We start from the raw sequence: 25,835 nt of genomic DNA on the forward strand, positions 1-25,835 counted from the left end.
AGTTGTATACGTCCATCGAAGATAACGCCTCCACTGACGAGAACACCTCGATCGCCATATCTATCCCTTTCAGTGATGTTTGCGGGGTGATACCGTGTGCCAACTTCTCCCCAGATTAGGTGACTTTCGGAATCGTCGCTGAGACTGAATCTACTCTCATCAGTAAAGAGTACCTTAAGCAAAGATTTTGTGGTTTTAACCTTTAGAAATAGTGTTGGTCCTTAAGTTTTGCACACCAGTGTATGTGTTTGTTATGTTGTTTAGATGTTTCTGGTTGCTTTGCTATCAGGAAGCAACAAAGCACCAGAGAGGTGCGTTCTGATATCCGTCTACGCCGCGAGGAGCTGGGCCACAACTGAGCGCGAACCGGCGCAAACCTCGTGTGTCATGTACTGAATGCCTAAACCATTCACAATATGAGCAAATAAAATAAAACAGTAAATTAATAAAAATTATAAAAATAAAAGGAATTAAAAGTTAATAGAAAAAAATATAAAGTAAAAATAAATCTTTGAAATTTTTTAAAAAAATAATCAAAAAAAAGTTAAAGATAAAAATAAGTAAATAAAATAAAAATAAAATTCAGAAAAAAATAAGTAAATAAAATATAAATAAAATTAAGAAAAAATAAGGATAAAAATAAGTAAATAAAATTCAGAAAAAATAAAGATAAAAATAAGTAAATAAAATTCAGAAAAAATAAGATAAAAATAAGTTAATAAAATGAATAAAAATTACCCGCACCAGTGCAAGGTGGTGCCAGCAGATGATCCCGCCTCAGCACCAGCCTGAGGCCAGCAGGAGATAGAAGTCAAGAAGACAGTGATATCATTCGGCGTCGTACAGGTATGATTACCAACTGTACAAGTCGAAGGTGGTGGTGAATATAGTACCTGAACTAAAAAAAATGGAGGTAGTTACGATGGTGTGGTATCACGAGATGGCGACGATGGAGATGCTGGTCTGGACTGGAGATAGAGCCGGAATAGGAGTAGTTCCTGAAATTGGGGTACTACTGATGAGTTGTCCATGTCTGGCAAAGGTTTTATGTGCAAAATCTTGCAGAAGAAGAAATTTTTCTGTGGAGTCCAAGAGAGGCGACTCATTTGCCTGGAGAGAATGGTTGACACACAGCAGACAGGGGGAAAAACTTTTCTATCTACGCCTGAGACCTACTAACTCAGCCACGATGTGAAAAAAGCCCACTAAAGTTCTTCGCGTCATCGACAGGGTTCGAACCCGATGTGGGGAGGACGGTGACGATACCACTGCGCTACCCGCGCAGACAGTCTGTGCGTAATGTATGTATGTATTATATGTGTGGTCGGCTACTAGAACATAAGTTCAAATCCGCCTGGTTACTTTTTACTTTTTTTTTTAACAGACTATGAAGGTAAGGCCAGTGTGTTCAGTGTAAAAAAAAATAAAAATAATTGCACAGGCAGGAAAAGAGAGAGAGAGAGAGAGAGAGAGAGAGAGAGAGAGAGAGAGAGAGAGAGAGAGAGAGAAAAGAAAAAGAAGAAGAAAAAAAACTTCATCCTCACAGAAGGACAAGAAAGAAAATAAATACTGTCTGTGTATGTCTTGTCAGACTGTATTGTGTATTGGTCTCTTGGCTACCCGAGAGCAACCATCAACAGGATGGCTGCTTCCAGGCACTCGTCCCTAACTGCAGGAAGGCAGACCTCCCCTACTATCTGCTCACTCTCCCCCTTAGGAACGGGTTTCCTTTGGTAAGAGTAGAATAGAGTGTAGAGTGTGTTTAGTGTCAAACGGCACCAGGGGTTCCCCCCATCTCCGCGTGCTATACATTGAGGGTGTGAAACAGAACACTGTCAATGCCAGAGGTTTAAAAGTATATGGATTTTCTATATTTGTAGTGTCGTGTACCGTTGTTCATTGGTCATTTAGCGGCTGGGCCCCTAATGGGATCCAACGTTGCCCCACTCGGCCCCATGGAGGCAGACCAGGTATATAAGGTATAAGGTATAAGGTATGTTAGTGTCTAACGGCTCCTGGGATTTCTCCCATCTCCGCGGGTGTACATTGTATCGGGGCCAGAGATTTGAAGTGTGTGGGGGTCATGTGCTGTATATTGTGTTGTGCCCTTTGTTCCTCCGGTCTATTAGCCGACGAGCCCCTAGTGGGACCCGACGTTACCACACCATGCCACGGGGAGGCTGACCGGGTGTACCACTGTAGCTAGAGTACTCTGGCGGGTCCTGCCACCTACTTTCCTGGGATTTCAGTGGCTAGGACCAGATTTGAGAATGAGATGATCGCTGTTTCTTGAGCAACGGTTGTAATTTTAACAGAGCGTAGGGTTGTTCGCTGATAACTTGTTCTAGGGCCAAATAGGTCTGGCAGTAATTTTGATGTTTTTAGATTTAGACCTGTGGGGGGCATGAGTGTGTGTGTATATAAAAATATATATACACACACACCCACACACAAATATATATATATATATAAACTAAAAAAAAAAAAAAAAAAAAATGTTGTGCAAGAGAAAAGTAAGGGAGGAAGGCAAAAAGACTGGAGGGTAGGAAACAGAAGAAAGGGGCCAATAGGGAAGATGGCCCCTGATGACAGTGTGGCATGCCCAACGCCTCACCAGAGAGAAGAGTGGGGTGGCGGGTGAACGAAAACCACCTCCCCACAAAAAAAAAAAATAAAAAAATAATAATAATAATAAATAAAAAAAATAAAAAAAATAATAATAATAATAATAAATAAAAAAAAAAAAAAAATCATTCTGTAAGAGAAAAATAGGGGGGGAGTAAAAGAACGGATGGCAGGAAACAGAAGAAAGCCGGAAAAAAAAAAAAAAAAAAAAAATGAGACAGAGATATACCCCGCAAGTTCAGGGTAGGTACAGCTAGCACGGCCAGTCAGTTGGAGCCGACAACTTGCTGGAAATCCAGCAGTGTGAGTGCTGCTATGGTGGATGGGTCATGTTCAGTAAGGTCTAGTTCAGGTGCCATCATTGGGACTCCATTTGGTGAGTCTTTGTCGCATCCAGACTGAAGGCTGGTCCAGTAGTCCATCAGAACGAACAGTGGGGGTGGTCAAAACCGGGAGTCCAAGATTAATGGTCAAGTCCAGAGATCGATGCTAGGCCTCTTCTTGATGAGATGTGTCACGTCTGGTCGAGAGAAGTTTGTCCAGGAATCAATGATGAGGAATTTGTCAAAGTATGTGTGGACCCTGTCTTTGATTGCACTGCTGGTCAAGTCTTGTGCAAGTTGGTCCAAGGCATTAGCATTCATGGCTCAATGATGAATAGCAACAATTGGCAGTCATGGTTGTTATGACCTATTGATTCGGATACTAAGGTGGTGGTAGTGCTTTCTGCCTGGTAAATAAGTCCATTGCAAATTGAGTCAGAGCTCGGTAAGTTTCTTCATTCTGTAGGGTGAGGTGTTCTTGATTTTGGTAGTTGAAGCGTAGTTTTGTTATTAGGATCCTCCTAAAGTCCTCGTAGATTTCACAGCTGTGGGCAAGGTGCTCCCACGTCTGATCCTCTCCACAGTGGCAGCGGGGTGAGTCTGAAATTCTGAAGTCATGTAGTTTTTTCTGGAAGGAGCCATGTCCAGTGAGGAGGTAGGTAGCATAGAGTCCTGGTGAAAACCAGACAGGTGTGAGGGGGTAGAAGGCCCTGACATCAGGGAGGAATCTTTTGGTGACAGCGCCTTTAGTTGATGTCTGCCATCTTTCTTGCCAGGTGTCTGTTAGGTGTTCATTAAGTCTCATCTTTTCAGCGTTTCTATTATTTGCTGGGTCAGTGGTGAAACCTGCACAAGTAACTGCTCTTCCTTTGGCTATTTGGTAAAGCAACCCATGACGAACAATCTCCAGGTCCAGTGGAAGAGATCCAGTGAGGACCTGTAGCGCATGGGTGCTGACAGTGCGACAAGCACGCGAGGACAGAAGGAGAAGAGAGCGCTGGATAGTTCCTAGGCGCGATCTGTTTACTACGGTATTGGCCTTCTTGTACCAGACTCCAGAAGCATAGGTGATAACCGGGATGAAAACTGCCTTATAGAAGAGTGACAGCGTTCTCTTCTTTAAGCCCCAGTCCTTCCGGGCAACTCTTGAGACTTGGGCAGCATACTTCCTGATCTTAATCCTGAGTTGGTCTAGATGAGGAGTGAAGGAAAGGTTTTTGTCTAAGATCAAACCTAGATATTTAAGCTCTGTTTTTAGTTTTACTGTAACACCATTGACCTTGATTTGGGGTGGTCTTCTCAAATCAAGGGTGCCTTTTAGTAGGATCGAATTGGTTTTCTCTGGGGAGATCTTTAGGTTGTTATGCTCTGCCCAAGCTTGAAGGGTGGAGATGGCCTGGTTGGCAGTTGCTTCTAGTTGGGTTCTGTTATTGGCAGAAAAGAGCATGACCAGGTCATCTGCATAGGCCTGGGTTTGTACATTGTTGAGTTTGGTGTTCAGAAAATCATCCAGCACCAGATTCCAGAGGAGAGGCCCCAGGACAGATCCCTGAGGGCATCCCCTGAAGACTGGTCTGGAGACGCTGCAGTGGGGAGCAGACACGACAACTCGCCGGTCCTGGAGATAGGTCTTGATGCATCTATATAAGTTTTCTGGGACATGCGCTCTTCGGAGTCTGCCCAGGACGCTGGGCCACCAGAGGGAATCGAAGGCACCAGCAAAGTCAAAGGAGATTAGTAGAAAGTATTTGGAGTTGCAGTTGGTAGCAGCTTCAATGATTGTTTCCAGTGCATCAATCGTGGAGCGTCCTTTCCGGAAACCGTACTGCTTAGGTGAGGAGAGACCAGCGTCATTGTAGTGGGCTTCTATTCTATGGGAGATCATCCTTTCGAGAAGTTTGCTGAAGACTGGCAGCAGTGCAATGGGCCGGTAAGATTGTGGCAGATCATGTGGTTTGGTTGCATTCTTCAATATAAGTCTAAGGATTGCAGTCCTCCATTGTGTGGGGAAGAATCCTTGGTGGAGACAGTGGTTTAACAGGTTGAGTATTGTAGTGGGAATAAGTTCAATGGCCTTCTGGACGATTTCTGGATCGAGCATGTCTCTGCCCGGAGCCTTCTTGTTTCTGATTCTAGATGCAGCTAAGTTGAGCTCGGTTGTGGTGAAGGGTTCTTCAATTGCAGTTGTGTGATATGTTTCATTTTCCATGCAGAGCTGTAGCTGTTCCGGTGTGTGTGGGTTAGCAGGCTGCTGAAATGTAGCGTCTAAAATATTATTGATAGTATCTTGCCACGATCTGGTATACAGTCCGTTCGGTAATTTTGTGGTTGATACGACCTCGCCTCTGGGAAGCTTGTTAGTGGTCACTTTGTACACAATCCCCCAGGGATCGGCGTTCCCTTCAGTGCTTACCAGGGCTTCCCATGAGCGCCTTTTGCGCTGTTTTATTGTTGTGGTATACTGGTTCCTGGTCACTCGATATTGCTGCAGTAAAGCCTCTGTTTCTTCTGGAGGCCATGTTCTTCTTGCACGTTGATAGCGTTTTCGTCGGTAAATGACTTCGCGTCTAAGAGCCTGGAGTTCAGGTGACCACCAGGGGACAGCACCAGGTGTGAATCTCTTCTTTTTGATAGCCTTGTTTGCAGCATTACTGACGAGCTGTGTAATTGCACATTGATGCTGGTCTGGGCTGAGGCCGCTAGGATTGAAGCGGCTGGCTGCACTGGTCAATTCCTCCTTAAAAAGGTTCCAGTCAGCCTTATTCAGGGCATATCTTCTTTGTTGAGTTCGGTTGGTTGGTTGAGTGACTAGTGAACGGTGTAGTTGGAAGGTTAGTACCCTGTGGTCAGAGGTGGTCCAGTCCTCACGGACTGTCCAAGAAGCAAGGTGCTGAGCAATGGAGCTTGAGGCTAAGGTGATATCTATTGTAGCTTCCCACAGGGTACTGGAGAAAGTTGGCAGGCAGTTAGGTTTGTTTAGAATGACCAGGTTGCTGTTAGACAAGTAGTCCTCAAGACGTTGGCCATTTCTATTTCCTCTGTGATTTTGAGTTCGGCTGTGCCAGGCTGGGGACCTGCAGTTAACATCAGCCCCTATAATGAGTTTTGCATTTGGCATTTGTAGCTGGATGGTCTGTAGATATCGGGTGGCAGGAAGAATATCTTCCCCCGGTCGACAGTATATCGAAACTAAGTAGAATTGCCCCAGTGGTGAAATTACATGGGCGCACACAGCCCAGCTAGTACACAGATCAGTGATTTTGGTGACAGTCAGTTCGGGATTGCGAACGACGATCGCGGCCCAGGGTGTGTCACCATCAACCTGGACCACTTTAAATCTTAAGGGGTAGCCTTTTACCTCCTTGTTATGAGTGTATGGCTCCTGAAGCAGCAGCACATCTAAGTTCTCTTCATCTGCCTTTTTGACCAGTTGTGCAGCAACAGCCTTGGCCCTCTGAGCATTATGTTGTGCTATTTTCACAGTGTGGGTATTTAGGTTTGGTCTGTTACTCCCCATATTCTATTCTTGATTGTTGAGCACTTCTGGCTTTGAGATAAACTGGGCAACTGCTGTCACGGAGCGAATGGTTGGCTGGCACTTTTAGGGCCTTGCAATTGGCACATGTGGGAGGTTGAGACTTTTTGGGACATGTAGCGTATTCATGCCCCATTTCGGCACAGTGGCCACAGGTGGGAAGATTTTGCCTGCACGTGTGCGTGGTGTGGCCGAAAAGGCAGCACCTGAAACATTTGGGGATGGCTACATGCTCCCTAAAGCGGTGGCTGCCCCAGTTGATGTAAATTCTTGTTTGTTGGGAGAGGATCTTCCAGGCCTTGGGTGATAGCTCAAAAACCCAGTTAATGGTGTGCCCAGCTCTGGGTTTTGTTTGGAATTTAGGGATTATGTGAGAAGTTGGTTCTTCATCTGGGAGTTCCTGTTTCAAGTTTCTGTGGAAAATTTCGCTTTGCAATTCCTCTGGAAGGAGATCCTTGTCCACATCTAGTACCAGTATGCAGGGGCCCTTTTGTCTAGGGGGTTCGGCCAGGAGTCCCAGAGATGGTAATTTAGGATTCTTAACAATCAGTTCAGCATCCTCTTTTGTGGCTGTTTCTATAATTACTCCTGTATTTCGCGTTTTGCGAATTGACTTGATTTTAGTGTTCTTTAAGTCATCTGTCAAGGAATCCTTGATGGTCTTCTTGACCTCCTCACTGGATATACGACCTTCATTGGTAAGGGGTTTAAGTACCACAAAGTTAGGTCTGGGTGATAGCGTTTTCTTCAGTGTAGTCCGTAGGTTGGTACCTGAATTGTTTGTCTCGTAGCTCAGTTCCTGAGATTCGGGAATAAAGTCCGGTGGTGACTTCCTCAGCGTCTGGGCATATGTGGAGTCGCGCTGTCGCATTTGTTTTACTCCACAGTCAGTGTAGGCTTCCAATTTTGCAGTTGCCTTTTCGCTTTCCAGGTGAGTCTGGATAAGCAGCGATTCTAGCTTATTCCATAGGGTGACGATTTCTGCCCTAAGAAGTGTTGTAATTCTGTTAGTTGGCTCTTTGAGCACGTTCTCCAGTGCTACTTTGAGTTGTAGCGATTGTTGGATAACTGTCCCCTCAGGCATGCTGGGGTCAAGGGGGAGGTCAGGTTGTCTCATATCTGTGTACTCGGTTTGGGAGAGGGGGGGGTTCCATGGTCCCTCTGTTTTGAGATTTTGACCTGGTTTTTCGATCAAATTTGGTACCGATTGATTTTTTGTTCTTAATGGGGGGTTCAGTTTGAGATCCCTCATGTTCTTCGTGTTGCTCTGCTATTTTAGGGTTGTCGGTCACTGGCAGGGTTGTGTTTACAGCCGATTTCCTCGATTTACCCTCCATTTTGAGCAGATACGAATTGGCGAGTTCACTCCGGATGAGCGAGTGGCGAGACAGTCTCACAGAAGGAGCTCAGAAAATGAGTGCAGATGATACCCACTGCAAGTTAGTAGGTGAATCAACTTAAGAAGTGCTACACAAGAACAGTTACCACCAATAGGATTTACATGCTGTTAAGTCACGTGCTATTTGCCCTGGGATGACATCCATATGGTCATTATAATGGTATTAAGTTACACCAGTGCTTGCAATATTATTTATATCAAGTGGAACAATTATAATTTCTGCCGAAATTGCCAAAATCAGCCGTTCACATCCAGTATCAGCGCCCTAATTTAAATAGCCGACTGGGCTAGGTGAGTAAAGTGCCTGCCTGGCAACCCAAAGGTCGCGGCTCAAATCCCTCCTCGGGCTTGGATCAGAGTACTGCAAAAACCTTGGGAGGTGTATTATAGCCACAGAAGCCGATGCGCCAACAACTAACTAGGGTTAAACGAGGCAGTCAGCGATTCCTGAGTTAGGCCTAACAATATTACAAAGGTAATAAACTAATATTAACAGTTTACAAAATCTATTAAAATTTATATCCAGTTAGGGAAAAACTTACTGACAATTTCTGGACAACAACTGAATTAAATAAAGCACAATGAATACATTGGGATATTAAATGAAATGCAGCATACTAAATCGTCAACCGTACTAACCGGCAGACCAGGTACACTACTTAGTTATTTACTCTGCCAGGTCCTGCCATCTAATTTCCTGAGATTTCAGTGGCAAGGACCTTAAAAAAAAAAAAAAACCGCTATAGATAGGGGTCAGCCAAAACAAAGGGAGTACTAGTTGGGCGATTTGATGTTGTTAAGTTTCTGGGTGTAGGGCTCAAACAATCTGGGGGGAAAAGACAGAGATACGGGGTCCATAGGGAAGATGACCCCAAGTCAGTGGAGCAGGCCCATGCCCCACCAGAGTGAAAAAAAGGGTAACTTGGACTTTTCTGCCAGTTGGATATGACCTTAAGCTGTTGTATAGGTTGTTGGAAACATCTGACTGCCGAAGCCTCCGAAGAACGCTGGGCCACAATAGTCTATCAAAGGCCCCAGCGAAGTCTACCATGATTACAAGGGAGTACTTAAAGGCTGTGTGAGTTGCTTGAGTGATTAATCTGTTGATGGCATCTTTTGTGCTGCAACCTGCTTCTTTATCTAAATTGCTTGGCACTTGGAAGTTTTTGTTCTTTATATCTGGCGGTTAAGCGAAATAGGAGAAGGCTTTCTTGTAACTTGGCCATTTAAGAGAGCAAGGTAGTAGGGCGGTAGGAAGTTAGAATTTGTGGTGGCTTGTCCGGATTTTTCAATATAAATTTCAGGGTTGCCGTTTTCCAGGATGTTGGAAAGGTGCCTTCTGTCAGGCACCTATTTATAAGGCTTATGAGGGTAACAGGGTAGTGTTCTGAAATTTTTTTAACCATATCCACTTCCAGCAGATGTTTTTCCTTCTTTCATTTTTTTTATTTCCATGTCCATTTCAATGTTAGTGTAGGGGGATTGCACAGAGGCATGATGATATTTGTGTTTTGATCTTTAATTTCTTGTTGTTGTTGAGTCATAGCTGCAGCTTCAATGGGATAATGGTGTCTAGAATATTATTAATGTTATCCTTCCAGCTGTAAGTAGAGGAACCATCCATCTTGAGTGTCGTGTCGAGTACCTCTCCTCGTGGCAGCTTGTTTGTTACGATCCTGAAAGCGATGCCCTTGGGGTTCTTATTCCTGGAAGTGGATACCAGGGTTTGCTACGTTTGCTTTTTAATTTTACGTATTACTTTTGTGTATTCATTTCTGACAATGCGATATGGCTCCGTGGCGGCATCTACCTCATAGGGAGGTCCTGCTGGAACATTTTTCTTGCACGGCGGACTCTTCTTCTGAGATCTTGTAGCTGGGGATTCCACCAGGGAACTGCATACTGGTAGGGCCTACTGCGTGGGATGGAGATATCACATGCAGATCTTATGACAGTGTAAAGTGTAAAGTGTAAAGTGTATTCGTGTCAAACGGCACCAGGGGTTTTCCCCCATCTCCGCGTAGTATACATTGTCATGTGAAACAGAACACTGTTGAGGCCAGAGATTTAAAAGTGTATGGATTTTGTATATGTGTACTGTCGTGTACCGTTGTTCATCTGGTCATTTAGCCGCTGGACCCCTACTGAGGCCCAACGTTGCCCACACTTGGCCCCGTGGAGGCAGACCAGGTACACCAGTTTTACAATTATTTACTCTGACAGGCCCTGCCACCTAATTTCCTGAGATTTCAGTGGCTAGGACCTATGTAAAAAAAAAAAAAAAAAAAAAAAAATGGGTAGACGCTAGAGGTTTAGGTAAGGCCGAGATAGGTTTTAAATGAAGGTTAGGTTAATTTTTTACATTGAAATTTAGCAGCATGCAGTGGGACATTCACGGTCGGTAAAGGTAGAGTGGGGGAAGACTGAAGATTGGGGGGAACAGGTAGAAGTATGGGAACGAAAGAGAAGGCGATCCCAGGAGTGTCAGTGGAGCAAGCCCCACCAGGGAGGAAAGGGGGGGACAGGGGAGGGGATGAGACAGAGGCCTATCTCTTCCCCTTCACTGCCTAGGGATGGGGTTTTAAAAGTGAACTGGGCAAAGGTGCCCAGTTCAGAACGCCAGGCGGCGTGCTGCAGCAGAGCTGCTGTGGTCATGTGGTCCAGTCATTGCGTCGCACATGGGAGAAAGAGTCCCGTCCAGAGAGAGATCATTGTCTAGTAGGAGTCCGCATATATGGTGTCGGATCGTCTATCATTTGCAATGGATGTTCAATCCTAGGAGACAGGGAGAGTGAGGTCCCACCATAACGGCCATAGTCTGGTTCAGTTTGGATGCTCATCTGCAGGGAGCCCTGGGCTAATGGCGTGCATTATTGATTGCAATTTGTGTTCTCCTTCTTGCAAATAAGTCTTGTGCAAATTTGGCGAGCGCACTATATTCATCGAAGCTGTCCAGGAGATGGTGTTCCTGGTCCTGAGGTAAGTTAGTCTGGTGATTAAGATTCCACGTAGGTCGTCGTACAGTGGACATTGGTGCATCAAATGTTGCCAGCTCTCGCGTTCCCCACATGGACAATGTGGGTCCTCCACAAGCCGAAAGGCTGCAAGTTTTTCATTGAAAGGTCCGTGACCCGTCAGGAGGTAAGTGGAGTGCAGTCCACTTACCTCCTGACGGGAGGTAAGTGGAGTGCAGTCCTGGGTGGAGCCACGGCGGTGATTTAGGGTACACTTTGTGTATTTCCGGAAGAAATTTCCTCATCACTTCTCCTTTGGTGCTGTTTGTCCAGCGGGTTTGCCATTCTTGCTTTAGATGCCCTAATAATCGGGTTTTTTCTGTCTTTCTGTCATTTGTAAGTTCGATGGTCTACCCCATGAATGTGACGGGCATCCCTTTAGATAGGTAGTATGACAGGCCACACCTGACAATCTCCAGGTCCAGCGGGAGAACCCCCGCCAGCACCTGGAGCGCATGCGTACTGACAGTCCTGCATGCGCGGGTTATTGTTAGAAGGATTGATCTCTGGATTGAATCAAGAATTCTTTTATTTACAGCCATGGCTGTCTTGTGGAACCAGATTGGAGCAGCATATGAGATTGCTGGTATAAATGTAGCTTTATAGTAGAGAGAGAGTGTTCGCTTTTTCAGGCCCCAGTCACGCCTTGTAACACGGGCTACCAGTGCAGAGTAGTTTCTAATTTTTATTCTTAGTTGCTTGAGATGAGGTTGGAAGGAGAGATTGTTGTCAAGGATGACACCTAGATATTTCATTTGGGTGGTAAGCTTTATCGTTTTTCCTTTTATTTTAATTTGCGGAGGTCTTCTGATATTTAATGATCCTTTGAGAAGGATCGAAGTTGTTTTTGTCGGTTCAATTTGTAGGAAGTTTTCTTCCGCCCATTGTTGTAGGATCTCTAGCGCATGGTTTGCCTGTATCTCCAGTTGGGCCCTGGAGTCTGCAGCCATCAGTGCAAGGTCATCTGCGAAGGCTTGACACTTTACTTCCCCCAAGTTGGTGTCAAGGAAGTCGTCGAAGACTATATTCCAAAGCAGGGGGCCAAGAACGGACCCCTGCGGGCATCCTCTATGGATATTTCTTGTTATCCTTTGGAAGGGCGCTATGACTTCAATTCTTCTTTGGGACAGGTAAGCTTTGATAGTATTGTAAAGGTTTATGGGCGTATGCGCTTTGCGGAGTCTGCCAAGGACGCTTGGCCACCAGAGAGAGTCAAACGCCCTGGCAAAATCCACAGCGATCACCAGGAAATATTTACTTTGGCATGAATTGGCAGTATTTATAAGGTTCCTGATGGCTTCGATTGTTGACAGTCCCGGCCTGAAGCCATATTGGTTTGCTGCCTCTAGGTTTGCTATGGAGTAATACTGTTGAATCCGCTTGTATAAAAGTCTTTCATAGAGCTTGCTCAAGACCGACAGCAAAGCAATGGGCCGATAGGAGGTCGGAAGAGTTGGGTTTCTGTTAGGATTTTTTAGGATTAATTTTGTATTGGCAATTTTCCAGTCCTTGGGAAAGTACCCCTGTTTCAGACAACAGTTATAGAGTCGAAGTAGGAGTCCTGGTGTTAAATCCACAACACGCTTAATGATTTCCGGTTCAAGCATATCCTTGCCCGGGCATTTTCTAGTTTTTATCTGCGCAGCAGCGCTCTGAAGCTCTTCCTGAGTGAACGGCTGTTCCTGGTTGTCAGTGGCGTAGTCATCGTTTTCTTTACAAAGCCTGCATTGTGCTTGGGACTGCGGGTAAACCTGCTCCTTGAAGATCGAGTTGAGGATGTTTTCAATCGACTGCTCCCACGATGTTGTAAGCAGTCCCTGCGGTGTTCTGGTAGTAGTAAGGATTTCCCCCCTGGGGAGTTTGTTGGTGGTAACTTTATATACCACCCCCCAGGGATCTGTGTTTCCCATGTTGGAGACGAGTTGCTCCCAGGAGTTTCGTTTGCTTCTTCTGATCGAGTCCGTATACAAGTTTCTGGAAGCCTTGTAGCGCTGTCTCATGACTTCTACTTCAGCTTCTGGCCAAGAGCGCCGGGCTCTTTGAAATTCTTTCCTGCGCACGATGACCTCCTTCCGCAGTGACTGCAGATCCCGATTCCACCAAGGCACTGCCCCTGGGGATGGAATTTTCTTCTTAATTGCTATCTTGCTGACTTTGGTGATGAGTTCCGTAATCTTTCGTTGAAGGGGGTCCGGATCCTCTTCCAGCACCAGGTCCTGCTCTCCAGCATTTACTGCTGTGAGGAGCTTCTCAGCAAACAGATTCCAGTCTGCCTTGTTTATTGCATATCGGTTGTCCAGTTGTCTTGGGATCGGAGTTCTGGTTAGTGTCCTAGAGATTTTCAGCGTGATGACACGGTGATCGGAGGTTGTCCAGGAGTTTTCTACCCTCCAGTCAGAGACGTGGGCGGCCGTGTTGGTGGACGCAAGTGAGATATCAATTGTTGCTTCCCACAGTGTATTGCAAAAGGTGGGGAGTTGGTGCGGCTGGTTGAGTATGGCTAGGGGTGACCCCGCAAGGAAGTTTTCCAAGAGCTGGCCATTATTTGTTCCTCTTCTATCTTCGGTTGCACTATGCCAGGCAGGCGAGCGGCAATTGACATCTGCTCCGACGATGATTTTCTGGTTTGGAAGGACATCCAAGAGGTGTTGAAGGTAGTTTATGGCAAAAGTGATTTCTACCCCCGGTCTACAATATAAGGAGACCACATAGAAGGAACCTATGGGTGTGATTACATGGGCGCAAGCTGCCCAAGTCGTACATAACTGCGTCACTTTGGTGGCTGTTATATTAGGATTCCTGATGAGCACCGCCGCCCAGGGAGTGTCTTCATCACACTGAATGGTCTTGTAAGTCAAAGGGTACCCCTTTACCTTTTTTGCGTTTGAATATGGCTCTTGGACAATAATTATATCGGCATTTTCCTCGTCGGCCTTCACTCTGAGCTGGTCAGCCACTGCTCTGGCCCGCTGTGCGTTGTGCTGAAAGATTTTGATTTCCGTGGTATTGAATTGTTTTGGCCTAGTTCCCATAATCGGTCCTGCTCTGGTACATACTCTTGGCTTTTGTATACGACGGGCACTTAGGATCTCTTATGGAATGATTGCTATTCATTTTCGCTGCCTTGCAGTTCGCACAGACGGGTTCTTTGGACTTGTTTGGGCAGCTATTAAAGTTGTGCCCTTTGTCGGAGCAGTGGCCGCATGTTGTTGTTGTTTGAACGCAGGTGTGGGAAGTGTGGCCGAACCTGCAGCATTTAAAGCATTTGGGAACGATCACATGTTCCCTGAAGCGGTGACAGCTCCACTCGATGTATATTCTCGTTTGGGTTTTTATCACTTGCCAGGCCTCCGGGGAGAACTCCACAATCCCGTTATTGGCGTTTCTGTCTTTAGGCTTGGTCGCATATTTTGGAATTACTGACCTTTGCGGGTTTTGGTCGGGGAGCCGATCCCGAAGGTTCCTTGTAAAGATTTCCTCTGTTAGTTGTTGTGGGGTAATATTTTTTCCAACGTCAAAAATAATGGCAGTTGGTCCCCTTCTCTTTGGCAGCTTTGCAGTTAAGCCTAAAGTCGCGATTTTAGGATTCCCTATTATTCCTTGTATTTCTTCTCTCGTCTCAGTTTCTATCGCTATTCCCGTACTTCTAATCTTCCTTATTGACTTGATTCGTGTTGTCTTGAAGTCGTCTTTCATTGATTCCATTACTTTAGTTTTAATTTCCTCACTGGTGGTTGCTGGTTCACTCTCCTTCGGTCTTAGGATGATCAAATTTGGCCGCTGGACAGGTGGTTTCTTTTTTGTTTGCGCTACATCTGCCGAGGGAGAGGGAGCGGCGGGTGTCCTCAGCGCAGCAGAGTAAGAGAGAGAGCGCTGTGGCATTTGCTTTTCTCTCCCTTCCATGAAAGCTTCAAGCTTAGCTTTCGCCTTTTCTTGTTGGAGGTGTTCGTTCATTGCGATGGTTTCCAGTTTGTTCCAAAGGATTACTATGTCTCCTCTGACGGCCGTAGTGATCCTATTGTTGTTGTCTTTCATTATATTTTCCAGCTTGGTTCGAAGTATCGAGACTTGATCCAACACATTATTTTTGTCAGTAGTGGGAGCTGGGAGAGGGCGAGCTGGAGTAGCAGGGGAGGCCTGCACATATCCGTCCAAGGATTCATTTGCAGCAGTCGGGACACACGGAGAACTGGAGTGGCAGTTTTTAAGCTAGAGGAGATAGCTGCAGTAGTCGAGTGAGCTGGTGTTGCGGGTGGGAGCTGAAAAACTGGAGTTGATGCAGGTGGAGCATTAGCAAGGGACTCCAGGATGGAAGCAGCCACTGGTGTGGACATGATAAAGTCCAGTTCACCCGTGAAGGACTGGTCCGGTTGAGTAGCACAAGGGCTGCTGTTTCTCTGTCTTGTCAAGGGATTATTAGTAAGTTCTCCTAGGTTAGTAACAGCTTCAGAATGGCTTCGTTTATCGAGCTCGGTGGAATACACCTGGCTGTTACTGACATGCCGCCTTCTACTGTTCTGCAGTGGGCAAGGTGGCGTCAAGTGGGCGTCAAGCAGCAGTTTGGGAGGGGAATCCACGGCTGAGTGGGAAGGGATCCCTTGCCCATTCGCCGGCTTTTTTTCTCGCAGCAGCATGCAATGAATTTCGCGCGAGCTGCGCTTGATAATTTTTTCAGGCTTATATAAGAGAGACCCGAGCAGCTCTGGCAAATTTGGAATTTGCATTTGGAGTATTTGATGTATGCACCTTTGTTTTCTTCGTTGGTTTCTTTTTTTTTTGCAAATTCTGCAGATATTTGCATTTTTAAAACTATTCGCCCCTTCCATAATAAACAAAACAACTGTACGTGAAGACTACGATTTGGTAGTCACACAAAACTTAAGCCTGTTAGTCACTGCAGCAAAACAAAGCTTTCTCCAATTGTGAACGGGACCTCCTGCTGTAGAGTATTGCCGCAGGCAGGGAGGTGACACGAAACGGAGAGAGAGCGAAGGGAAAATGTTATTGGTCAGCGAAGCTAGTGTCCACTAACTACAAATTATGCTATACAGTACAAGAATAACTACAAGCTAGCGTCCATCTTGAAGAAGTGCATTGTCCCAAGATAAAAGGAGAAATATACAAAATACTTAACTTTTGCTGGAGCAACGCAGCTGAAACTTCATACACGAGTAGACGGGCGTTCATCGATGGTTACTGGATCACTTGAATGGTTGAGCATTTAATATAATTCACTTAAGTTACTGTTTATTAAGAGCGCTAAACACACACAGTATACTAATAGGCGCCACCTGGCGGGCCATGAGATCTTATGACAGTGGTAATAATTTTGTACGCAGTCCTCTGAAGGGAGTGGAGTGTCTTCAGGGAGATCTTCTTGCTAGCTCAGTCCGAAAGCGTTGCCAGTCCGCCTTTTTTGAATTGTATCGTATTTCATCTCGTGGGATCGGAGGGGTCCGTTCCACAGTAGAAGAAGAAGAAGAAGAAGAATTCTTTATTATATACAGAAAGCACATTGCTGTATACAACTCCCTTCACGGCTACAAGCCAGGGGTTTACATAAAAGAAATCATATAATACAATAAACTCAAAAAAAAAAAAAAAAAAAAAAGAGCATTATGACTCCTGAAAAGTTTGTACACTGGGATGATGGATTCAGGGCAGTGATGAATAGGTCTCCGGGAGCAGGGTCTACTGTCCTCTAACGTGGTCCTGGGAAGGAAGTCGACCGAGTTCTTTCTGCCTATATTCCTTGTCGACTGCGAATTTGTAGAGGTCGCCGTCCAAGGACTGTATGTCTTGCAGCATTTGCACGGGTAGGAACCGCTCAGTTAGCTTTAACCGGTTTGGAGTGGCCTGTAGGATTGGATTAGCCCTAAGGCTTGGGACCGGGATCCTCCATCCACAGTTAGCCCAGAAATCTGGCACTGAAATAATGCCGACCATCATTTTGATGGCAAAGACGAGTCTTCTCTCGTGAATGATGGCAGGAAGACGTCTCATGTTGAGAGCTGCCGCCATCTGGATGGTCCTTGGTGTAGAGGGAAGCCGAAATTTCCATATGGCCCACTTCAGTAGCCAGAATTCCCCCGCGAAAATCCGTCTAAGATGGGTCGTAGCAGTTGAGGTCCAGACTTCGGCGCCATACAATATTACCGGAAAAACACATGTCTTAATATATCTGCACCCAACAGCCTGGTCATGGACGTGCATTAGTTGTTGTTTAATCATCCACCGGATTCGACAAAACTTTATTTGCAAGTTGTCTATGTGCGGTACAAAGGAGAGCTTTTGATCAAAAATAACGCCCAGATCTGTATGTTGCTGGACGGCAGAAATCGCGCATCCTCTTAAAATGGGTTGTACTATTGTTGGGCTACGTTTGAGAGAGAAAGTCAACTGTTTTGACTTCTCAGGATTGAACCAGAGAAAATGATATATACGAACCAGAGAAAATGATATAGCTCTGTGGTCCGACGTGGTCCAGGTTTCTTGTACGGTCCATTCTCGGCCATCTGGAAAAAGCTGCCCTGTCCAATATAATGACTACATATTCATATTAAGATATTAATTTTTGTTTTCGCCAGTTCATTCCACATGGTTTTTATGCTCAATATCTGTCTCATTTATAATTAATTAACTTCAAATTAACAATTTCTATTACACTGGTCAGATACAGAAATTCACGCATCACTGTAATTGTCTCAAGCATTGCATGTCCCAATTGTGTGTACAAACCTATCTTCTACACGTTTTTGGATTCATATCAACAATTAATAATTCCATCTTTTCATTCACTTTTGTTCTGTAAGCAAATGTCAGAATGCACTTCCTCCCTGGATTTCTAGTAATTTGAGAGTGTCTGGAACACCAGTTTACAAAATCGAGGATTCCAAAGGATTGTTATAATTTTAATATATTATATTGGGATTCGAAGCAGTGATGCATTACATATTTAACAGAGGACAGGCACAGCATCGCATGTACATTAAATATACTTATATGAACTCAGACTAAGTTCTGTTTTCAATAAAAAATAATTTCAACTAATGGTAATGCAACTGTTAAAATAGATGCGAGCCAATAATTATTGTCTTTTATGCATTTATAAACAGTTATGTAGAGTTCCTTTCAGGTTAAGCCCAACTGTTTTGAGAGTACAACTCGTTCATAGCTATCGAAAACGCTTTTGTGCAATAATAATATCAAAATGTGCTGTTATTTATAGACAAGTTAAAAAACAAGACGTTTCGCAATCTTTCCTCTCATAGAGATTTAGAAACTTTTTAATGCTCATATTTATAAAGGTTTTACAAAGAAAAAAGATTGTAGTTTATCTTTTATAAATATAATTAACTTATCTGTGGCACACGCATATTGTACATCTCGTATAATACAAATATTGCCAATTTTGATATTCATCTACACTTTTCTACAACAAAACATGCATGGAGAATTGAATCTGGTTATTCGTATTTTTACAGGTGACCTGGCTTCGTCTGTATGACGGAGCACTAACTACCGAAGACAACCTGATGTCCGGCGATCCACGAGTAGAAATTGTTCGTTCAAAAGCAGATATGTGTTGTTCTCTTAGGATTCGCAATGTTACCCACGACGATGCAGGTTCATACGTGTGCTTGTCCGAAAGCAGTGATAACGAAACACGTGGCATGGAGGTCCACCTTCACGTCCGCTGTAAGTGTTGTCTTTAGACCAGTGTTTCCCAACCTTTTTTTTACCATGCCCCACCTAAGTCTTTCTAAAATTCTGATGCCCCCTATGTAACGTTGGGAAACACCGATATACATATTTTTTATATTCAAAAATTGAATTATTCCCTAAATGAAGCCTAATTACAACTTGTTCAGGACACAAAACTTAGGTTTTAGGAAGAAATCATTAGGAAATTATTAAGAAAAAAACAGTAAGTAAATTTTCAAAACATATAATGGACAACTAAAATTCAAGTACAAAATAATTTATATGAAAGATTTTTTTATAATATTTTAATTTTTAGTAATTATTATTTAATTGTTTAATAATTTCAACATTCCATGTGAAGTCACTTCTAGATGAGTGCACTAAATTTAGTGAGACCCTTGTGCTTGATGCTTGCCGCAGAGAGATTTTATATTGGGCTCCAATTTAGTCAGCTTCAGTCTCAAGTCTCCCCGTTTTGTGATATCCAGTCGATTTCTTTTCTTTAGGAACAAATCATTTATGGCACTAAATCCACATTCAGCTAAATATGAAGATGGAAACGGTAACAATAGCTCTCTTGCAAAGTTGGTTGAATTTGGGTATTTAATTTCTGTTTCATCACAAAGCCATGCCATCGCTCCTTTTATATTGAATAAAGTTTTAACTGACTCATCATTTTGCATTTCTGAGAGTTCTTCTTGGTACTGCATTGATACATCAGACAAATCCACTAACATTGGTTGCATCATCCAGGTTGGAAAATCAATTTGTTTTAAATCAGAAAACCTTTCTTTTAAATCAGCGGACAGAATTTTCAGATGATCGACAATAACAAGTACAGCGGTATCAGTCACTTCACATTTTTGCAGCCAACGAAACTGTTCAAAATTTTTGTTACAAATATATTTTTGACATAATTCAATAAATGTAATGAAACCAAATATCTTCGCTTTTGCATCGACGAGAGTTTTATTTGTTCCTTGAAGTTGTTTATTTAATATATTTAGTTTTTCAAAGATATCGGCTAAATAACTCACAAATGCTTTACCATCGACCGTTAACAGATGCTTCATTTCAGGTTTGTCACTTAAAAAGTCACTAATAGTATCAAATAGTTCCATGAATCTTTTCAAGCAGTTCCCTTTCGAGAGCCACCTTACTTCAGTGTGAAGTAAAAGTCTCACATGGTCTCCATTTTGTTCTTCACAAAAAAGCTTGAAGAGACGCTCACATTTGGCATTAGCTTTAATAGCATTGACACATTTTATAACTGATTTTAGTACTTCATGAAGAACAGGCGAAATATTTTTAGCTACCAAGTTTTCCCTATGAATAACACAATGCACAAGAAGCATTTCTGGATTCTCATCTTTCATCAATTTTAAGCAGCCATTTTTCTTGCCCATCATATTAGGAGCACCATCTGAAGCGCAAGATGTTATATTTTTCATTGGTATATTATTGTCATCTAAGTAATTTTTTAGCTTATTATATATATCTTTGGAGGTAGTGGTGCTCTCTAATGATTTACAGAATAACATTTCTTCAGCAAAATTACCTTTATCAATATATCTCACATAAGTTATCAGTACGGCTTCACTGTCTCTCAAAGTTGATTCATCCATTTGCACTGAGAATTTTCTTGTTTTCAGCTTTCCAACAAGTTGTATTTCAATATCTTCACTCATTTCATCTATTCTTCTGCTAACAGTATTGTTATTGAGTGGCATAGCTTTCACGTCTTTGTCATCTTTTTCCAGAACTGTTTTAAGAAATGCTGATATTGATGGTTTGATTAAATTCTCTCCTATAGTATGATTTTTCCCAGATTTAGCAATGAGTAAAGAAATTTCATAACTAGCCTCAAGAGTACGATTGACAGTTGCAGTATGAGCAATAAACAGAGACTTTAATGTTGCTCTTTTTTCAAAATTCTTCTTTAAAGTTTGAAAGTAATCTAAATCTGAATTTACATGAGCATTATGTTTCGCCTTCAAATGCGCCTCAAGACGACCTCGCTTCATTGATTCGTTGGTCAAGCATTGTTGGCATAAAAGACAAAAAGGTGACCTTTGATCGTGGATAGCGGGTATGAAACCAAATTTTAAGTATTCCTCTGAATACTGACGAACTTTTTTTTTACTTGCACTACTCATTTTACTGCGCAACTGAAAGAAATAAATACAGTATAAGATAAATCAAAAACTAAAAATAAACTATGCATTAAAGTTAATTTAATTTTATTTTAATATATCAAAATTAATTATTAGTACGCTTTTTGAATGAATAAATCACACGAATTACTGAATTCGGGCTATTAAATCTGTGGTCTCTGTGAACAAGCAGATAAGTCTAATTTGTCAAAAATGAGATAAGTGCACTATAATAAAGTATTTATTATTTACTATTATGTGACACGCAGCTATCTTCGTTATTGTAGTTTTAGCGTGAGTAATAAATATTTGTATATTCGAATATATGCGTGTTTATATGAGAGTGTGAAGTTTATTTTTCCTCTCCTGCAAATTCGAGTTTTTGGACTTATTTGCTTATTTACTGAGACCACAGAAATACATATATGACAAATACATACCATTGTATATCACGGTTCTTCATTAATAATAATTCTGTGCGTGGACAAAGTAATTTTTATTTTAATCTGAGATCGTCAAACCTATCCAAATGTACAGTCACGATGCCCAAACGAGCGTTTGTATGAAAGGAATTACCTATTTCATATAACATGCTGAGTTTGCGGTAGGCTACAGTAGACAACCACTTTGCTTGCACATTGCATATGCCATAAGCAATCGTCCAATACAGTATGTACTATTCCTTCACTAGGCATAGTAAGCAATACTCTCCGAGCAAACTGTAGTTGATATTACTCCAAACTTTCAAGTGCAGCTCTATAGAAAGTACAACATTTAACGAATGCTTATTTAAAATTGAGATACCAACAATTCTTCTTTTGTACAAGTTAAATCATAGTAGGCGGTTGTTTTAAACTCTAGACGAGCAATTTTTGAATTGCCCCCCTGAACAATCAAATTGCCCCCATGTGGGGCGTGGGACCCACGTTGGGAAACACTGCTTTAGACGAAGCGATTGCTAAATGGATTATGTCGCTGACATTAGTAAATAATGAAAAAAAACATCAAAGTTAATAATGATGCTAATAAATAAAATATTTCAAGCATAGCTAGCTTTAACAATATTTAGTATTTAGTATTTAGTACTGTATTAGTAATGGCAGCATGGTGCAAGAAAGCCTATGGCTTATGCTGCACAAGCCAAAAAAAAAAAAAAAACCGAATAAAACAATAATAAATAAATAAATAAATAATAATAATTAATAAAAGAAAAGGAAATTAAACCTATCATCCTATGCGCTTCCCTCACCCGAAGGTACTATCCAGGTGACCTCTGAATTTCCCCAAACTGTCAGCCTCTACCACCCATGTAGGCAACTTATTCCAGTAATTTATAACTCGCTGGCTAAAATAAAACTTCTTGCAGTCCAATCTAAACATTCCCCCCCCCGTAACTTGTTATGTTCCCTACTTCTAGCATCATTTATAATCTTGAAAATTTCGTCCTCATTCATTTTACTGATGCCTCTCTGAGCCTTAAACACCTCAATCAAATCTCCTCTACGGTGTCTAGTTTCCAAACTCTGCAACCCACATATTCGAAGTCTTTCTTCATAAGGATGCCCTTTTGCCGATCTCACCAGGCGAGTTACCCGTCTTTGCACCCTTTCAAGAAGCTCGATGTCTTTCTTTAGGTGCGGTCTCCATACTTGAACGCAGTGTTCCAAGTGTGGTCTAACAAAAGCCTTATATAATGGGATTATCACGTCCCTATCTCTACTTCAAAAGTTCGATAGATCATCGATAGGACACCATGGGCCTTCCTTGCAACCTGTTTACAATGCTCATAGAATTTCATATCTGACCGTATCGTAACACTCAAGTCCCTTTCCTCCAGTAATGGATTTAGTTGAACTCCACCAAGTGAATAAGTTTTTTTGGGATTACTGTTTCCCAGGTGTAATACCTTACACTTTGTTGGATTAAAGCATAGCTGCCATTTTTCTGACCATTGCTGAAGTCTATCTAGGTCTCTCTGAAGAAGCTCAGCTTGACAGTGATCATTAACTACTCTACCAATTTTAACATCATCTGCAAATTTAGACATCACGTCCTCTATCCCTTCATCGATGTCGTTTATGAAAATTAAAAACAACAATGGTCCCAGTACTGATCCTTGGGGAACCCCACTTCTTACATCAATCCAATCTGAGGAATAGTCATTTATTACAACCCTCTGCCTCCTGCCCTGAAGCCATCCTGCTATCCATCTAAGGATTTTCACAGTGATTCCAACCTGTTCCAGCTTATAAAGCAACCGCTCATGTGGGACTGAGTCAAAGGCTTTGCTGAAATCTAAATAAACAATGTCGAAATTATTCCCTAAATCCACTCGTGAGTGACCCATTCAAAATAGCGAACCAGATTTGTTAAACATGGTTTTCCCTTTAGTATCCTTGAGAATTTCAATTCGATCCAAATGATCCTGAATTCCACCCTTGATTATTGCTTCTATGATTTTCCCTACCACTGAAGTCAGACTGGCAGGTCGATAATTTCCCACTTCACTCTTAGAGCCACCCTTATGTATGGGAGATACATTGGCACTTTTCCAATCCAAGGGAATCTCCCCAGAGTCTAGTGATCTCGCATAATTAGTCTCAATGGTTCAATGCACTCACTTGCCGCCTCCTTAAGATTATAGGGTATGTTCCATCAACTCCAGGAGCCTTACTGGCCTGTAGGCTCGAAAGTTTTTCATTAAATAATCTTGCGAAATTTCAATATCATTAATTACAAATTTTTCAACTTCGCTCCCACAATGTCCCATTGCCACAAAAGGTTTTTCATTTGTAAATATCGATGCAAAATAACTATTGAGTTCGTCTGCAACGGCACCTGGTGTATTTATTACTATCCTCTTTCCCTTACGTAAAGGTCCGATCTGGTTTGTCTTTCTCTTCTTCGCATTTATATATGTGAAGAATTCTTTATCCCCCCCCCCCCTCTTTTCTCTGTTTGCTAGTGATTTCTTATAAACTGCCTTTGTCTGTCGAACCTTTTCTGTGGCTCTATTACACATCACCTTGTAGCTGTTATAGGCTTCAGTACTCTTTATTGCTCTGTAACCTTTCCATGCCACCTTTTTCTGCTCAAGTAATGCGGCAACTTCACTATTCATCCAACTTGGAACCCTCCTCGTGGAGTATTTTTTTAATGGTATATACGCATTCAAAGCATGTAATTAATGTTTTAAAAGCATAGCACAGTTCAAATGTATTCATTCTCTGTGCGATGTCTACCCAGTTAATAGAGGCCATGTAGTACCTTAAGGCATCGTAATTTCCTATTATAAAATTAAAACCCATTCCTTTGCCTTTGCGCATTATAGCCTTAGTAGCTAATGCGCCAATAAAACCAAACCAACCAATCCTTTGCCTTTACTGCTGCTATCTCTCTCGTCATCATCCACCGTAGAACTCCGTGATCACTTCCTGCTACTGGTTCCTCTACTGTCAGCCCTGTTATGTCATCTGATTCATGAGTGATGATGAGGTCTAGGATATTCTTTTCTCTATTACTTTCCCTGACATGTTGATACAAATAACAGTCATCTAGTTGATTTAAAAATTTTGTTCCCCATGTCGAGTTTCCTTCCCATTACTCCAATCAATTAGAGGCAAATTGAAATCACCCATAATAAGACATTGACGCTTACTTGCCCATTTCATTTGCATGTAGAGGCTTTCGTCATAATCTTCACAATAACCTGGTCTGTAGATTACTCCTACTCTCATTATATTTTTGTTTCCAACTATCTCACACCATACAGATTCTATACTAGCATGTGAAACGTCTGAATCCGGGAAAGCTATCGTTGCTTTTGGGCTGTTTCTGATAAGAAGCATTACCCCACTACCCCTTCAATGTATGTAGATGTAAACAAAATGATCATTCGATGCTGAGGAAGAAGCCAATTACACGAATAGGAAACAGATCCTAGGAAACAGAGAAAATACATTGAAAGGACAGAATTCAAGGGATACCTGGTTCCTGGGCAACGCGACGCTATCCCCCCGCCCACTAGTGGACGAACCCACCGCTTGGCAGGTATATAGGTACAGTATACTGCATTCACGTAGACTGTAATTCGCTGTCAGCAAGGGGTGGTGAGTTAACGGACTTTGAAAGACGGATGATAGTGGGTGCCCGACGCATGGCTCATTCTATCTCGGAAGTGGTACAGAAATTGCACAATCTCCGTTCGACAGTATCAAAAGTGTATAACATCTCATCGTAGACAGCGCTGTGGGCGGAGAGGGTTAGCGGATGAACGTGGCCGTCGACGTCTTAATCGCATCGTTTCGGCCAACCGGAGAGCGACGGTGGCACAAATCACCGCCAACTTCAACGAGGGAGGTGCCAGAAACGTCTCCAGGAAGACCATCAGGCGATTATTAGACGCAATATGGGAGCCGCCAACCCACCAAATCCCATTGGTGACACCACGATACAGGACTCTACGTCTCAACTGGGCGAAAAAACATCCGCACTGGGCTTTGGATAATTGGAGACGGGTCTCCTAGTCCGATGACTCCCGTTTACAGTTATTTCGAGCGGAGGGGAGGTTGCGTATCTGGCAGAAAACGCACGTCATGTCAACAAGGAACTGTTCAGGGAGGTGGACGGTCGGTAATGGTCTGGGGCGTGATCAAATGTCATACGTTGGGTCCTCTGATACGTTGAGATGCACCTCTGAACGGTCCAGTTTATGTGTCCATCGTTGCAGATCATCTGCATCCCTTCGTGGTCATCGAGCATCCAAAGGGCAATGGGCACTTGCAGCAGGACAATGTACTTCCACAACTAGCCGTTGTGGCTACATGGTTCGAAGAGCATTTCGCAGATTTTACCACCATGGAATGGTCTCCCCGTTCAGCGGACATGAACCCTGTGGAGCATCTCTGGGATGCTGTGGAAAGGTCCGTTCGAGTTTTGGATCCTCCCCCAATGAATGCGACAGAATTATGACTTTATGACCCATTATGGATGGATTATCAATGCCTCGCCGTATGACTGCCCTTATACGTGCCAAACGTGGCACGTCTATTCAAAAGGTAGGTAGCCCATGATTTCTGTCCA

The 25,835-nt window shown here is 43.0% G+C and overlaps 1 protein-coding gene across 1 annotated transcript in view; it reads left to right on the forward strand.

The window, feature by feature from the left end:
• Positions 1–18,424: 18,424 nt before the first annotated feature.
• LOC150089284 (lachesin-like) overlaps positions 18,425–25,835 on the forward strand; it is a 19,963-nt gene continuing 12,552 nt past the window's right edge. Inside the window, exon 1 of the mRNA XM_090368465.1 lies at positions 18,425–18,594. Coding sequence (XP_090224591.1) covers positions 18,432–18,594 — 163 coding nt within the window. The 5' untranslated portion in view covers positions 18,425–18,431. The remainder of the gene's footprint in view (positions 18,595–25,835) is intronic.

Source organism: Mastigoproctus giganteus, chromosome 2, assembly GCF_048544385.1.
Source record: "Mastigoproctus giganteus isolate SK-2022 chromosome 2, ASM4854438v1, whole genome shotgun sequence".
Classification (NCBI taxonomy): domain Eukaryota; kingdom Metazoa; phylum Arthropoda; class Arachnida; order Uropygi; family Thelyphonidae; genus Mastigoproctus; species Mastigoproctus giganteus.